Source organism: Lepisma saccharinum, chromosome 4 (genome assembly GCF_977018435.1).
Source record: "Lepisma saccharinum chromosome 4, izLepSacc3.1, whole genome shotgun sequence".
Classification (NCBI taxonomy): Eukaryota; Metazoa; Arthropoda; class Insecta; order Zygentoma; family Lepismatidae; genus Lepisma; species Lepisma saccharinum.
In genome coordinates, this window is record NC_139232.1 from 2,133,265 (window position 1) to 2,150,726 (window position 17,462).

A 17,462-nucleotide genomic window follows, 5' to 3' on the forward strand; every position below is an offset into this window, starting at 1 on the left:
CTGACAGGCACACTCAAAATCAAAGCCCCGGCGTAAGGTGGGATTTGTAGAACTCGTGTCCTTGCACTTTCTCAACGGAAACTGGAAGGCGGAGGGGGCCAGTTCTGTCCTAAAACAAAAGCGAAATGTACGTGGTTTAAATTCGAAATTCCATCTCCCGGAGGGGGTGTGGGAATAGGCCGCGTCGGCTTCCTTGTCATCCTTGAAGACAGCGAAGTCACGGAACCTCGCTAGATAGGCTTCGTGACGTGTGTCTGTATGAGACCTGCAGGTGATATAGCTACTACAAGGAGAAGAGACGAAGGAAGGAACCTGTCTTAATGATATACATAGCTCCGTGGCAGTCTTTAGAAATATGTGGTGTTTTCAGGATATACATTTGCAAAAGAAATGGCAAAGTTGGAAGTCCGCTTCTTGCCCAGACATTCGAACCAGGGACGCATATAATTACAAAACCCATATGGAAATCGCAACTGTGAACGTGGCAGCTTCTGCAACTTATATGGACCCTTGGAGCCCGAGCCCATCTAATGTGTCGTGTTGTTGTTGTTATTATTATTATTATTATTATTAATATATTATCGTGATTCGTGGTTTGCTAATTGAAATCTGTATCTAACAGTTTTTTAGTGAGTATTTTGTTCGCATTCAAAATTCATGGCAGGACAAAATTCTTTTTGCGATGAAAATGAATGGTGTTATGTAAACTCTACAAAGAAGCTAACGATAAAAGGTATTAAGTTTTTCTATGAAAGGGCACTCTTGTTTCATTTCTTCTGGCTTTTTCGACTGAAAACATGCTTTAGAAAATTCAGGTCCCATGAAACCTATCAGTGTTGCCTAGTGTTAGGTAGGGAGGATTTTTTTTTAACGAGTATTTGAGCCCACCCAGTGTTTTTCAAAAGTTGAGGCTACTGGTCGTGGCTGATGACAACAGCCAATAGTAATGCGTTTCTTTGTTGACGAAACGGTACGTCAACTTCGTCGGTTGCTACATACACAAAGAGGAATCACGACCTTTACTTCCGAATGATTACACACACATATGGTGTTCGAAAATTACCAACATCATCAAACCTAACCAACCAAAAACATAAAATTACAAACAGTAACTACACGGAGACAGCGCTCCGAAATGAAATATTCGTCAACAAAATCAAAACAAAATCTTCTATGATTCCCCTTCATTGAAAATTATTGGTTCTTCTTAGTAAAAATCATATTTTTTGTCGTTTTGGTTAGCCTAAAGCTGGAAATGCATTACTCCATAGACTTTTCGGTGTCAGGTGATATTTATCACGCTGCCTCAACAGCCACACGTGCATTCCGGGCGTCACACATGCGAGTTTTATTCAAGCGTGAAGTGTCCAGCCGGCGGCAAGCCACGTGTAGAATATATTTGAATGTATCTTGTTTACTTAATTCACTTGTATTGGAATGTCAAATCACCCACGTGCCTTAACCGGACAAGAAGTTGCATTTTATTTGTACCTTATGTGCGTGTAATAATATGTATTCAATCTTCAAATGAATTCTTCTCACTTCATTTCCCTGAACCTGTTCCAATGCAACATGAACAATGTATGTACCTGAAGGAGGAAACATGGATATGTTAAAGCACCTGCAATTGGATCCAACTGTGTCAGAATTGAATTTAAAGTCATTCCAACTTGTTACTAAAATTCGGGGACGATGCGTTTGATTATTCATTTACTGCTGCGTGAGAGATTTTTCTTACGATTCTAGATTCCGAGATATGTTGTTATAATGTGATATAATAGTACGAGGACGTATCAAAAAGTTTCCAGACTAGTTCTGTAACACGCCAACAGATGGCAGCGTAAGGCTGCACGCACAGGCACAGTGTGCACCAACCTTCATAAGTTCAGTGTGCCAAGAGACATCGTCCTGTGCACATCGTGAGCTGTGCAGCTGGTGCTCTTCTGACCACGTGCGTTACCACGTCTGCGATTTCATCATGGACAGCAAGTTAGAACAGAGAAAACGTGAAATTCTGTGTGAAACTGGGCAAATCCGCCACAAAGACACGCGCGCTTCAAGAGTGGAAGAACATCACTGGAAGACGGCACGTTGAAGGAGTTCTTGGCAGACTTGGACGCGGTGTTCCTTCTGCTCCTGGGTCTGCAGCCTGGGGACGAAGTTGGCAGCAACACGGCGCATGTTCAAATCACACGTGACGATTGGCTGCACTGTTCCGTACGACACACTGACAATGGCAGCAATGTTGTGGATTGTTCTCCGATGATCCTCATTCACAAGTTTGCCGAATGGTTTCGACATTTTCGGGTGGTATGCTCGTCCTGATCTCTCGTCGTCTTCCAGTGATGTTCTTCCACTCTTGAAGCGCGCGTGCCACTCAAAACACCTCACACGACTCATTGCAGCATCGACGTACACTTGCCGAATCATGTGAAGCGTCTGTTGGCGTGTTACAGAACTAGTCTCGAAACGTTTTGATAAGTCCTATGGTGTTATTCTAGTAAAGTGTAGGGTCAGAATAGGCGTTTCAGTTTTCTGGAAACAGAAATAGGATTGAAGTAAAACGAATCAGATGTAATCTGATATTTGTACTTGTAGATAGACATAGACGAATACATGGACGTCCGCAGGATTTCTTCCAGGGAGGGGCAAGGAAGGTATTTTTTTTCCAGAGGAGGCAAACAAGGCACATTTTCCCCAATAGTAGTGTTGTTTCCTCAAAAACCATTGATTAAATTTGAATTTACCTTGTTTGTGCAATAATTAACACATATTATTGTGGCTGAAATGAAATTATATGTGTGAAATATATAATTTTTGGTTGACTTTCATTTTCCTGGGGGGGATACCCCCTCCCTTCCGGACGCCCATGGACGAATACATTTAAGCCATACATAGAATCAATGTAAAAAAATAGCTGCATATCAATTTCTCCTAGGAGATTATTAATGGATTTTATTGATCGAAATGAAAATTTTGGATCCGTCAGCACTTAAGCTATTTACCCCCTCACATTGTACGGAGCCAAGTCCCTTAACATAACAACATCAACGCGTGTCTCTGAGGACTAAAATCTCCTTACCTGAGTTAAAAGCTGAGACTGTAAAAGGGCCACTCAGCACATATAAGGATAAACACAGGAAATGCACAGCTCTGTAGAGTATTAAGTACGTGCAACACAAATGTTTTTTGTACTCGATTGTGCGGACTGCTATAGTGAATAATAGATATGTTTAAAAAGTCTGCCGTCAAAATGTTTGAGGAAAATCCGCCATTTTGCAAAATGGTGGCGAAAACCTGCTTCTTGAGATATTTGAGAATTGTCTCATAAGTTTATTTAATTGCAAATTTGCGAAGATGGAGATGAGTGATGAAATTGATGAATGGACACTCACAAACATCCATGCCCAGGCAAGGATTCGAACCCGGGACCTCTGACGTCGTAGCGTGATGTTCTAACCACTCAGTCTCGGTGTCGGCACCAATATTATTAAGCTGCCACCACTTGGAAATATTGCTATCGTTGAAGTTTCGATTGTGCCAGTGGCGGTGATAGACGAAATATTCCAACAGGAAGTTTGGTTCCTTCCTGCCTCAAAATTTAGAAGTGGATGGTCGGGGCCTTTTAGAGTTATGGCCGGAAGAGTCTAGCGAAGTCCAGCTTAGTGACGTTTAATGTGCTTTCTGCAATGATTTATTGAATAATTTGAAGCAAGATGTAGTACTGACTGATAAAAGTGAGTAGTGGGGTTTACGGTACGGACAGCGCAACTTTTAAGTGTAGAAAAGGCGAGGCTATTTGATTGAACAATCAGATTTGCTTATACTTAAAACAAAGCCAAGAGAGGCCTATACCCCAATTTTTCAGGTGTGATATGCTCTGATTTTTAAGAAATTCTGAATTTCTAGTGTAGAAAAGGCGAGGGCTCAACAGATAGATTTACCCATACTTAAGACAATGCCAAGAGGGGCCTATACCCCAATTCTTCCAGTGTGATATGCTCTTAATTTTAAGAATTTTGAATTCTAGTGTAGAAAGGGTGAAAGCCTCTCAGACAGATTTGCTTATACTTAAAATTATGCCAAGTTCCCATATGATCTTATTGCTTATAGTGTGTTTTTCTGTCAAAATCTCAGGAATTGAATTCTAGTGTAGCTCAGATTGATTCTGCTATGTATATTAATATAAAGCTTATAGCTACTGGGTTCTGAGGCCCAGTGGAGTGTGGTGCATGGTTTTTATTGCCTTGCAATCAGGAGGCCTCTGGGTTTGAGTCCTGATAAAATGTGAAGCCTCTCCTGATGGCAAAATGTTAATATTGTTGCTTTGTAAGCAAAAGGCTTGGGTTTGAGTCCTGATAAAATGTAAAGCCTCCCCTGATGGCAAAATGTTAATATTGTTGTCTTGTAAACAAGGGGCTTTGGGTTCGAGTCCTCATAAAATATTTAAGATTGAAAACATGTGGCAAAATAATATGTCCACAAGTGAGATTTTGAGAATAGTTGATATACAACTCCCAGATCTTAAACCTGGTAAAAAGTGTTTTACAATAATATATTGTACAAAAAACTGAATTTTCTTATTTTCTCATATTTTATAACCACCTCCTCAATACAATAGGAGAAGAGCGGGTAAGCATAGTTAATTGTTTGCGTGCTTTGCCGGCACGCAAGAGACACGCTAAAAGGGAGCATTAATGATTTTTCTGTATGATTCACTGAAGGGGTCACGTACATGCAACATGCAACATGTAAAAAGTGTAACAAAGATTATTGAGATAAAAACATATTTTCACACAGTGGCAATGAACTGTACCCCCCTCGTGCTGAAAGCAATTCTATTCTGATAATATGAGCCTAGGCAAGACTTGGAGAATATTCAATGCACAATTTCAGAGTCCAACTCTGGATTGTTTTTAGCTGATATAAAGCTATGAGCTCTGGGCTCTCAATAAAATGTGGACATAGTCCCATGGCTTATTGCCTTGTAATAAAAAGGCACCTGGGTTTAAGACCTCTCTATGGAGAAGTGCTAAGAGAAGGCAAAGTGTTGGTATTATTGCCTTCTAATCAAGGGGCTCTGGGTTTGAACCCTGATAAAAGATTGAAATATGTACAACTGCCCACACATGAGATATTCACTGCTAGCTGATAATACAGTTGAGGTTTCAAAGCTGGTAGAGTGTCTGGGACCTCTCTGACAGCAAAGTGTTGGTATTATTGCTTTGTAATCAAGGGGTTTCTGTGTTTGAATCGGGTCTCTAGAACTGCTCCGTGACCCTCTCATTTCTCACATCATAAACATATGATTTTTCACCTATGAGAATAACACTTCTTTCTCCTCTGCTCAGACAGATTCGGCCATGTGTGTAAAAGTTATATCTGTATGATTGTTGTTTATAAACTTGTCAAAAATATGGCTTTTTTGTATGAAAACATGCAATCCTGAATACAATTCTGGTTTTGTCTTGTTCTGTTAATATAAACACAAGTGAGACTTACAGAATATTTATTGCACAGTTCAAAATCCAATTTTGAATTGTATTTAGTTGATATAGAGATGAGGTTTTAAACCTGGTGAAGTGTGTTGTACATCAGCAAAACTATCACCAAAACCTAGTTACTGCTGTTGTTTGGGTATAAAAGCACCAGCTCAGCCATTAACTGCTGAACCCAACTGATATTTTTATTAAGTATAAAGTTTGGAATTGAAGCCCAGAAAATCTTATATAATAAACAACAAGAAAAAATGCCAAAACAAAAATATTGCAATCAGTGTAATAAAAATATATCTAGTTCTCATTGGGCTAGGCATTGCCGTATTTGTAACTCTAGGAAATGCAGAAAGGCCATGAAAATATGTCCAAGATGCCATAAAATATTAAGCAAGGCATATTACAAATGGCATAAGTGTAATTCTTATGTACAGTCATCAGCATTGCCCCCGCAACCATCTACTTCTGGTCTGAAAAGAAAACACGAAGCACCTGTTAATGCTTCACCTGCAAAGCAGCCACGCTATGCACCCATACATAGCAGTTTTAATGCCCAACTTAGGGATTACCGGTTTGTATCAGAGCCAAGATGTGGCATTGAGAATTTCTTGAAGAGTATAAATTCCAATCTCCAGGCAATTCTAAATGCACATCTTGGCTCTTATAAGCTCTCCCTCAAATTGTTTGTACAATATAAGAAGCCAAATGGCACAAAATTTACACAGCCCCACATAACAGAAACTGTACCTGTATATTCAAATGCAAATTCAGACACAATAATAGGCAATTTGATAGATCAATTGAATATTAAACACTCTGAATTTGCGGCAAAAGAGTCCGGATGGAGCCTATGCGGTTCTTCACACAAGTTATATGTTCATATTTCTGAATTCAGCCCATTACAAGGATCTACATATTTGCCACTACCTGCTAATATCAAAAACAAAAGAGCCGTGGTTAATATAAAAAATGCCGACCAGAAATGCTTTTTGTGGTGTATTTTAGCTGCTTTGTATCCAGTTTCAAGCCATCCTGAGAGAATAACTTATTACAAACAACATGAACATCTTTTTGACGATGCAATGGAGGGTTTGGAATATCCAATGTCTGTTCAGAATATTGATAAATTTGAAAAAAGGGCCAGGCACATCAATGGCAAACAATTATCTATTAATGTATTTACTTGTTCCACTGGCAATTGCTTGATAGATCCTCTCAGAATCAGTACACTTGATGATGAATCTGCAATTCCGATTGATCTGCTCTTAATTGAAGGAGATAGCACATATCATTATACTCTGATACATAATCTTGAAGCTTTAGTCAGAAAACAACTAGACAAAACTCATAGAATATTCAAGTTGTGCAGAAGATGTTTAACTGTATTTGATGGTCAAAAAATGGTGAAGGGGGTTCGGGAAGAGAGTGCAGAAATTGCTAAAAACAAGTTAATTGAGCATCTGAAATATTGTGGCAACCATAAACCTGTTCATATGGTGATGCCCAATCCAAGTGAAAAAGCAGAATTCAAAAATTATGAAGCCTTGTTGGAACACCCAGCATATATTGTCTGTGATTTCGAATCGAACCTCAAACCTATTGCATTCTGTAGCCCAGATCCAGAAGAATCTTCAATTACACCGTACCAGCTACATAAACCTTCCAGCTTTTGTTATGTGGTTGTACAGGATGGTGTTGTTATTAAAGAATATTCATACATGGGGAAAAATACCATCAAAATATTTGCACATAGAATAGAAAATGAGTGCCGTGACATAGCATCTAACATCTTATTAATATCAAAGCCCATGTTGCCTTTAACAGAGGAACAGATTGAAGATTTCAACAATGCAGAAAAATGCCCGGTATGTGATTCTGAATTTTCAGATACAAATATCAAGGTACATCACCATTCTCATACAGATGGTCGATATAAACAGGCCCTGTGTAATAGCTGTAATATTAAGATCAAGAGACCAAGATTTATCCCCATATTTTGCCATGGAGCATCCAATTATGATTTCCATCATCTGATCAGGTACGAGGGGTTTGAGAAGCAGAATTTAAATATTTTAGCTGAAAATGATGAAAAATATATATCTATTAGCAAGATAATTAAAGTTAATGGTGCTCCTATTCACATAAGATTTCTTGATTCTTACAGATTTTTATCGGCTAGCCTGGCTACACTGGCCTCTCAATTATCTGATGATGACTTGAAAATCACACGTGCATTGTTTCCAAATCAGGACCTGAAATTAATTAGGCGGAAGGGTGTATATCCATATGACCATGTTACAGATTTTTCTAAATTTGATGAATGTTCTTTGCCACCACAAGAAGAGTTTTACAGCAAAATCAGAGGATCTGGAATTACTGATGAAGATTATCACCATGCCAAGTTGATGTGGAACAATTTAAAATGCCAGACATTTGGTGATTATCACATGGCATATTTGAAACTTGATGTGACCCTCTTAGCTGATATATTGCAAGCATTCAGAAAATCTTCCATGAAAAATTATGGATTGGACCCAGTGTATTTTTACAGTGCCCCGGGTCTAGCATGGGCTGCAATGTTTTTCAACACCAAAAAGCAATTGGATCTGATCCACGATCAAGATAAGTATCTGTTTATGGAGAAATGTATAAGAGGAGGGATGGTGCAATGTTCCCAGAGATATGCCAGAGCAAATAACAAGTATATTCCTGATTATGATCCAGCACGGCCATCAAATTATATAGTGTATGTAGATGCAAACAACCTCTATGGTTATGCTATGATGAATAAACTGCCATATGCAGGGCTTGAATGGGTTGAAGATTTCAATATTGAGGATCTTAAGAATTTTGATGACAGTGACAGTGGCCTCATCTTAGAGGTTGATCTGACATTTCCTGATCATTTGCACAATAAATTTTCTGATTTGTCCCCAATTCCCGAGGTTCAGTGCTCACCTGGCTCTAAACAGAAGAAGCTCATGATGACTCAGGAGCCGAAACAGGGATATGTTACATATTACAAAAACCTCCAGTTCCTGATGAAACATGGTGTTCAAGTGACCAAAGTTGGCAAAGTCTTAAGGTTCAGGCACTCACGATGGTTGAAGCCATACATTGATACAAACACAGAGCTTCGAACATCTGCAAAGAGCGAATTTGATAAGGGCTTGTTTAAATTGATGGTGAATTCAGTGTATGGCAAAACTATTGAAAATGTCAGAAAACATACCGATGTTAAATTAATTACTGACCCCAGCCGGAGCAAAAAATTGGTTGCAAAGCCCAACTTCAATTACAGAAGAATTTATGATAAGCACATGGCACTTTTCAACATGATAAAAACAAAGATCAAATTTGATAAACCTATTTATGTAGGGGCTGTGATATTGGAATTGTCCAAATTACATATGTTAATATTGTATTATGATGTGCTGAAACCTTTTTATGGTGATCGTGTAAAATTATTGTACATGGACACGGATAGTTTTATTCTTGATATTCAAACAGAAGATGTTTATCAAGATATGGCACAGCCTGAATTGTTTCAATACTTTGATACCAGTGAACATACAAAGATTCAACACCACCACAACAAAAAGGTGCCTGGCAAGTTAAAAGATGAGACACTTGGTGATGTTATTGTGGAATTTGCTGGGTTAAGTGCCAAGATGTACAGTTTTAAAACATGTAGTGCGGTTGTCAAAAAAGCCAAGGGCATTGGCAGAGTTACTGTGGAAAAAGAGCTTGTATTTGAAGATTATAAAAATTGCATCAAATCACAGAATTCAATCAGAACATCAGAAAATAGAATTCAGAGTGAGAATCACTTATTGACTTCAAATATTGTAACAAAAGTGGCTCTGGACTCACATGATGATAAGAGATGTATTTTGTCATGTAACATACATACTTTACCTTGGGGGCATTGTAATTTGAAAAGTGGCAAACAATGCCCAATTACAGAGCATGATTTGTAATAAATAAACATGCCTATGAACTTATTTGGGTTCAAGAAACAAGCTATTATGGACCTGCCGACACCACAACCCTCTCCTGATTTACAATCTGTAATGTCTAAGCTGAGTGGCTTGTTAATTATTCATCTGAACAGCATACTTACAGATAATAATGAAGAAACAGGCAAAATATTGTACATATTTAACAATAATTTAAATCATTACCAATTACCTGTAGGTGGGCAATTGCAATTTATTACAACCCCTGAGGGTGATGTCAAGATTTCAGTAGGGAGAAATATTTATAGAATTAAGCACTCAAACATGGTTTCTGGCACTGTATATACTGTTTCTGCTGGTGACTGCTTATATATTGAGGTCCCGGGATCTTATGACAAGCTTATACCCTTTTTTATAGAATTAAGAATCAGATACTCTATAATAAATAACTAATAAACAAAATGCCTAATGATATATTTGGCCATACAAGGCATGAAGATCACAGTGATGAGATTCTGATGCTTGATGTCAGAGTCAAGAAATTAAGAAGTGATTTACAAGCTTTACAAACCACACTCAATGCCAGTCTTCAATTAGAAATTACAAATTTACAATCACAATGCATGGACCCTCTTCTTAAAATTGATTCCGAACTCAAGTTGTTGCTTCAAAAATATACTGATCTGGCAACATTAGATAATTTTCAAAGTTTAGAAGAAGCTGTAGCAGCTCTTCAAGCCAAATTTAAGACCCAGGCTAACAACTCTGAGCAATTGAAACAGCAACTGGAAGAGCAGATAAATAATGTCCAGACACAGCTTCAAACAATTGTCAAAAGCATAAAATCACAAGAAGATTTTGATCTAGTGATTTCCACTCTGAAAGAACAGATTCAGTCACTCCAGATACCTAATCTGGACCCTCTGCACAATGCCATAGCCGAGGTTAAAGAAAAAATTGAGACACTTGAAAATTTTATGAACAACTTGCCATCTTCTGATGCTTTGAATGCAATAACTCGGAGTGTTGCAAACATTAAGCTGCAACTCGAAACATATGAAGATTTTGGAAAAATTCAAAGTACCATAACCCATCTTGAAGGTACAATAGCAGCAGTGCAAAGTGATTTGGCAAATGTACAAGAAACTCGCCTGCCTGGGATTGTAGATACCCTTGTCAGTGTCCAGCACCAAATCACAAAGCTTGAAAACCTCAACACTGAATCTGAACTATCTCATTTTCATCACTTGATCGATGATATCCAAACAAAGCTTGAAATTTTACAACAATCAACACCCACTCAGGCAGATATAGCCCGGCTCCAAAATGCTATGCAAAATGTGGCTGATGCATCTGAATTAAACAATGTGAAATTGGCACTTGAATCTTTGCAAAATACAGTATCAAATCTTCCCACATCACAGGAACTTAAAAATATTAAGAGGGCAGTGAATAGGATATTGAAATCAGAAGATATCAAGAATATCCAGACAGAGATCAAACATCTCACTCAGACAGTGGCCACTCTACCAACCAATCAACATATTAATGAACTGCATGCCCTGTTTGAGGATATCAGAAGACAGGTCCATGATCTTACTGCTCAAAATTCAAAATTGGCAGTTGTTGAAAATTTGCAACAAATTGTAGCCAATATCAACCAGCAGCTAGGAACCATGGAATCCAATCAAGCAAATGCTCTGTCTGTTTTTGCCACCCAGCTTCAAGAAATTGTGCAACAATACAAGAAACTTATTGTGGACATAAAGATCAAACCAGGCCACGATGATGTTGTTAGGACCATCAACGAGCACCTTGAATCTGTAACAAGCAGATTGCTTACAGCAGAAAAGGAAATAACAGGCATAATCGAGAATCCAAAACATACAGTAATTCTTGAATTGTACAGCATCCCCAACAAAGAATATGATTCACCATTTACGCCAGGCGGCAAAATATATATGCTATCCCCTGCACAATTTTATTATCAATTTTTTGTTGGGGGCACACTGAGACCAATCAAGATCAAATATTGGCATCAGCCACAGGCACACCACTACCCCACCTTATCAATAACAAATGCTGATAACAAACCAAAAATCACCAGTGTAGAATTAGAGGATTTTACAGACCCCAATACATTAGAAACAGCCTATACTGAAGATGATGGCACTCTGGAATTTAAAATACAAATAGGGGACAAATTATATTTAGAAAATCCTGCAGTCTCAGCTGCTGAACACCCTATAGTTGCAATATTCTTGTTTACATATTATGTCTAGACAAATTATTGTTGATGAATTACACAGACAGGCCAGACATAATTATAAGAGGCTCCCAGTAGTCACAAAGGGCATAGATGATTTATGGCAGAGCGACTTGATTGAAATGGCATCTGGACAGTTGAAAAACTTAGACAAAATCAACAAGGGCTACAAGTATCTACTCACTGTGATAGACACATTTTCAAAATTTGCCTGGGCTGTGCCACTCAAATCCAAGACTGGAAAATGTGTTACAGAAGCCATCAGGACAATCATCAATCATTCAGGAAGATCACCGCGCTATTTGCAAACAGATAATGGCAAAGAATTTTATAATTCTGTGTTTCAACAATTTATTAAAAGCCAGGCAATAAAACATTACTCGAGTTACAGTGATCTCAAAGCCTCAATTGTAGAGAGATTCAACAGAACCCTAAAAAATCTTATGTATAAACAATTCACACTTCAAGGTAATTATAAATGGCTTAATATTCTTCCAGAACTTCTACATAAATATAACAACTCGGTCCATTCCACAATCAACATGAAACCCTCTGAAGTAACTTCATCTGATGAGCAAAAATTGATCAGGACTGTTTATTATCCTAGATACCAGCCAACAACAAGAAGGGCCAAATACAGGGTGGGTGATCAAGTAAGAATCAGTAAATATAAGCACTTATTCAAAAGAGGCTTTACAAGAAACTGGAGTACTGAATTATTTACAGTGGTTCAAGTTAAACCCGGGACCCTTAACACATATATAATAAAAGATCACCGAGGAGAAATTCTCAAAGGCAGGTTCTATGAACAAGAACTCAGCAAAACTAAACAGCCTGACACATATCTCATAGAAAAAATCATCCGCAGAAAAGGCAACAAGTTATTTGTCAAATGGCTGGGTCATCCGGAAAACAGCTGGATCGATGCAGACAAAGTGATAATATGAGCACCTGGGATGTTATAAAAAGGCTGCCAGAACCTGAACAACAGAATAAGAGAAATGGCAACTTGCTGCCTGATAATATTAGGTGTCTTATTGTTGGGCCATCTGCTTGTGGTAAAACTACACTAGTAGTTGATAATTTTTTATTGGCCCCCAACTGGTTAGACTGGAAAAACAGGCACTTGTATGTCTTCTCTAAGAGCTTGGAACAATTAAAATATCAGCAGCTGATGAAGCTATATGATGGATTGGATATTGCCACTTTTGAACCAGATGTTAAGCCACTTGATGAATGTCTCGATAATTCTGTTGTTGTGTTTGATGACATTATACTGGATAATCAAAACAAGGTTAGAAATTTCTTTACACAGGGGCGGCACAAAAACATTGATTGCTTCTACCTGGCACAGACTTTTTCTAAAATACCGAAGCAGCTGATCCGAGATAACAGCAATTTTATATGTGTGTTTCATCAAGATCATACCAACCTCAAACACATACATGATGAATATGTAGGTGGGGACTTGAGCTACAATGATTTTTCTAAATTTTGCAGCAGGTGCTGGAACCAGGACAGTTATGGGTTTGTCACAATTGATATGACAAGAACACCCAGTAGTGGCAAATACAGAAATAAAATCAACGATTTTCTAGACGTTGAAACATATATAAATAACCATGAAACGACCAGTCATTGATGATCTTAAGTTAAGAGATTATCTTGTAAAAAGATTTAAGGGATGGAAATCAGAGAACCGGGGAATTTATGAAAAACACAAACAAACAGAACAGCCTGTAATTGATGCTATTAATAATTTAGGTAAGAATATCAAAACTGTTACAGAGCAAAATCAAGATTTGATCACAGAGCTTGTACCCGTAGCTGCAAGGAACATATTAGATTATCCATTCACCCCACTTTCCAGTATTCATACACCTAGTCCTGTTGCTCCTCGAAGAATTGAAGCTACACAGGATCCTATTGAATTGGGTCTTCTTGCTCAAAAATATTTAACCACACCTAAAGACAACAAAGATGAGGTGTTTGGCTTATATGCCGACACAGAGCTTGATGGGAGCATCATACATAGAATTGGCAATTTCAGAGTAACATTTATGGGGGATGATCTGATTGTTTATTCAGAATCTCGTCTCGGAGAAAAAGGTGGTTTTGTTAAATATCCCGGCACACCTGGATTGTGGGAATTGATAACTAGGAAGAGGCCTGGCAGCTATACAGATCAAGATTATGAATATTACAAAGAAATATTAATAAAATCAGATGCTCTATACCAGAACAATGATCCCACACAAAAAAGAGTCAAGTCTAGCAGTGGAGCAAAATACAATAATTTAATCAAGCCCATATGGTCACAGATCAAGACAGGTAGTGGAATCAAACAATACAACACCCTGCCTAAAGAATTTGTGTGGGTTGATGATGTCAGGAAACTTGTAGATAGGTTATTGGTGATAGCTGGGGAGGAAAATGCTGGGAACCACAATTTTTACAATGAAAAGGTTGGAATTATGGACATGATAAGCACAAAATTGTCTAATTTTATAGTGAATGACCCTAAAGGGATTGGATATCTCATAAAAATTATTAATACTCTACCCCCCAAATTTTGGAATGTCTCTGAGGGTCGGGGCCTTGTTAATGACATTATAAACAAGCTGCCATTTGAACTACACATTCCAGGCTATCAGTATTGTGGTCCCGGTACAAAATTGGACCATAGATTAAACAGAGGGGATCCTGGTGTTAATCCTTTAGATGCTGCTTGTAGAGACCATGACATAGCATACAACACACATACTGATCTTGACAAAAGACATGTTGCAGACAAGAAATTAGAAGAGGCTGCATTTGGTAGATTTGTAAGCAAAGATGCTTCTTTGAGTGAGAGAATATCAGCATTGGGAACCACCATAGCTATGAGCACCAAACAAAAACTGGGGTGGGGGTTGTGAACGTGTATATAATAAACCTACGATGAAGGCCAAGGGTGTTATGTATCAAATACCTTATGCAGGTCTCAAATCTCTTAAAACTATTGATAGTCTTTTAACCAAAAAGCAGCGCAAGAAAAAAAGCTCTTGTCTTGCAAAGGGACATGGTATGAAATTGTTGCTTAGTACCCCCCAATTAAAAAAATTACAGCAATCCAGGAAAAAATCACATGTAGGTGGTTTCATATTTACTATCCCTGCCATCTTAGCTGCACTCGGGGCTGTTGGGAGCTTGGCTGGGGGATCAGCCGCCATAGCAAAAACAGTAATAGATGCCAAGAAGAATAGGGCAGAATTAGATGAGCAGAGGCGCCATAACCTGGCAATGGAGAAAAAAGGCAAAGGTGTTAAGAGAGTCATGAGTAAGTTTAAAAAAAACAAGAGCCGCTTACAAACCAAGATATTGAAGCTTTGATCAAGCCACTGGGCATCAAACATTTTAGAGGTGTGTACATGTCTGATTCTTTACCGGAACAACCACTCAACAAAGAGTGTGGCATTGTTAATTTGGATGAGTATAAAAATCAGGGCACTCACTGGATCTGTTATCTTAAATATTTAAACAATGAGGCATTTGTGTTTGATTCATTTGGAGGTGTTCCTCCTGAAAATTTAGTAAAATATCTAAAATCAGCTAATCTTTATTACAATAATACCCGTCTTCAAAATTTCAAAGATGTTAATTGCGGACATTTGTGTTTATCTGTTCTCAGATATATGTCTCAAATAAATAAACCATCAATTGAAAATTTTCAAAAGGCCTTGTGGTATTTGAAACATCATGGGGGTATTCCATCTCACCAGCCAAAATTCAATATTGAAACTCAAATTGCATGATGACATAGTGTATCCCAAAACAATAGCTCTCAGGGCATTTTACGGCATGTACCTGATCCCTAATATTACGCACCACAACAACAAAATTGCAGTAGGGGATCAAAAAATTGTCATCACTCCAGGGCAATATAATCTGTCCACTCTAAATGCTCAATTACCCAGAGGTGTAGTGTTAAGTCAAAATTCTGTCACTCACAGAGTAGAAATTGTATCTGCTACAGAAACAGTGCATCTGGGTACTATAGGAGAGCTGTTAGGCTTTGAGAACAACACAAAACTCGAAGCGGCCATCAAACACACTGCTATGAATATACCTAAATTCTTAGCCATAGAGACTCTGAATATTCACTGTAATGTGGCCGAGGGTATGATCACCAAATCAAATGGCATAGGCACTCACAAACAAACTGGCATCATTGCAACATTCAAACCTAACTCCGAATTCATGGAGCCAATCATCTACAATCCATCCCCAACATTATATTTTCCTGTGTGCCATAATAGAATAGATTACATTGAGTTGATGGTCACTAATGAAAAAGAAGAATTAGTTGATTTTGCTGGAGCCACAACAACTGCAATCATAGAAATTAATATTTAAATAAAAATACATACAATGGAAAATATTGAGAGTTATGAGCTACAATCATTCCCCCCAAACAGGAGGACATTTGCAAATTTAAATCAACCCAACACAGAAATAGAGGTGGATCTTGATGTAGGGGACGGCTTTATACACCCCCACAGAGCAGATCTATACATCAAATTTGATGTTGTAAAGCTCGATGGTACAGATTACCCTGCAAATTCAAATATAAGATTGGTAGATAATTTTGTGCCGCATCTGTTCTCTGAAATTGAGATCAGAAAGCATGGCATTGTTATAAACAGAATAGATTATCCCGGCATTACCTCCACAGCTTTGGCCACACTAAAATTATCCAAAACCGAGGCTTCATACTACCAAATAGGGGGATTTGAGGCTGGTGAGAAAATATTAACCAAGAGCCACACAGTGCTGTTCCCGATGCGCCTATTGCCAGGATTCTTCTCAGATTACAAAGATATTATGTGGAAGGGCGGGTTAAGAATCACATTTAGAAGAGCTGCCAATGATAATAATGCTTTGATGAGGTACAGCACATTAAACCCTACAGGAGAAGCTCTGCCTAATACCTTACCTGATGCAGGCAAATGCATTATTCAGACTATGGAGTTAAGAATCCCAGTTGTTGAATATGAGGCCAGTTACGCTCTTAAATACAAAGCTGATATAATAAAAAATCCACAGGTTCCTCTTCAATTTTACACATATCAATGCGTACAGAAGCCAGCATCTGGTACTTATTATGAATTTGATGCTACAAATTCATTCTCCAGTATTCAATTTGACATGCCTGATTTTGTGGTGGTACTGTTTCAGACTGGGAGACACAATAATCAGGAAAAAAATTCAAGTAGGTTTGATAGCTGCAACATCAAGAACATATATCTTAAAAATGGCAGAAATGAGGTATTTCCTAGAGAAAATTATAATTTAGACATGTCCAAGGATGATTTTCTTAAATTATATGAGGCTTTTTCGGCTTTCAAAAGAGTCACTACTGGCAGTACTGACATGTATTACTCACCAGATGAATTCAAAACACAGAGACCCATGTTTGTAATTAACACTTCAAAAAGAAAACAGGTTGTGGTAAATGACAGGACAAACATTAAAATTATCTGTGAATTCCACGAGGCTTTACCCGAAGACACCATTTGTAGCGTTATTCTCATAGGAGAAAAATCATATGTTTATGATGTAAGAAATGAGAGAGTCACGGAGCAGTTCTAGAAGATATTTGTTCTATTATCCTGTTGTACAACACACAAACCTCAACTGTATTATCAGCTAGCAGTGAATATCTTATGTGTGGGCAGTTGTATATATTTCAATCTATCAGGA

General features: G+C 38.0%; 2 protein-coding genes across 4 annotated transcripts in view; one reads left to right on the forward strand and one right to left on the reverse strand.

Annotated features, from left to right (window-relative positions):
- LOC145986359 (ecdysone receptor-like) overlaps positions 1-17,462 on the forward strand; it is a 1,118,076-nt gene that overhangs the window by 450,845 nt on the left and 649,769 nt on the right. The window lies entirely within an intron of this gene.
- LOC145986689 (protein GVQW3-like) lies at positions 2,074-2,430 on the reverse strand. The gene has a single exon (XM_083121002.1). The coding sequence runs from the start codon at positions 2,428-2,430 to the stop codon at positions 2,074-2,076; it is 357 nt and encodes a 118-aa protein (XP_082977128.1).

What these genes read in the sequence shown, in the direction of transcription:
- LOC145986689 (XM_083121002.1), bottom strand. Translation starts at nt 2,430, where the DNA reads ATGATTCGGCAAGTGTACGTCGATGCTGCAATGAGTCGTGTGAGGTGT.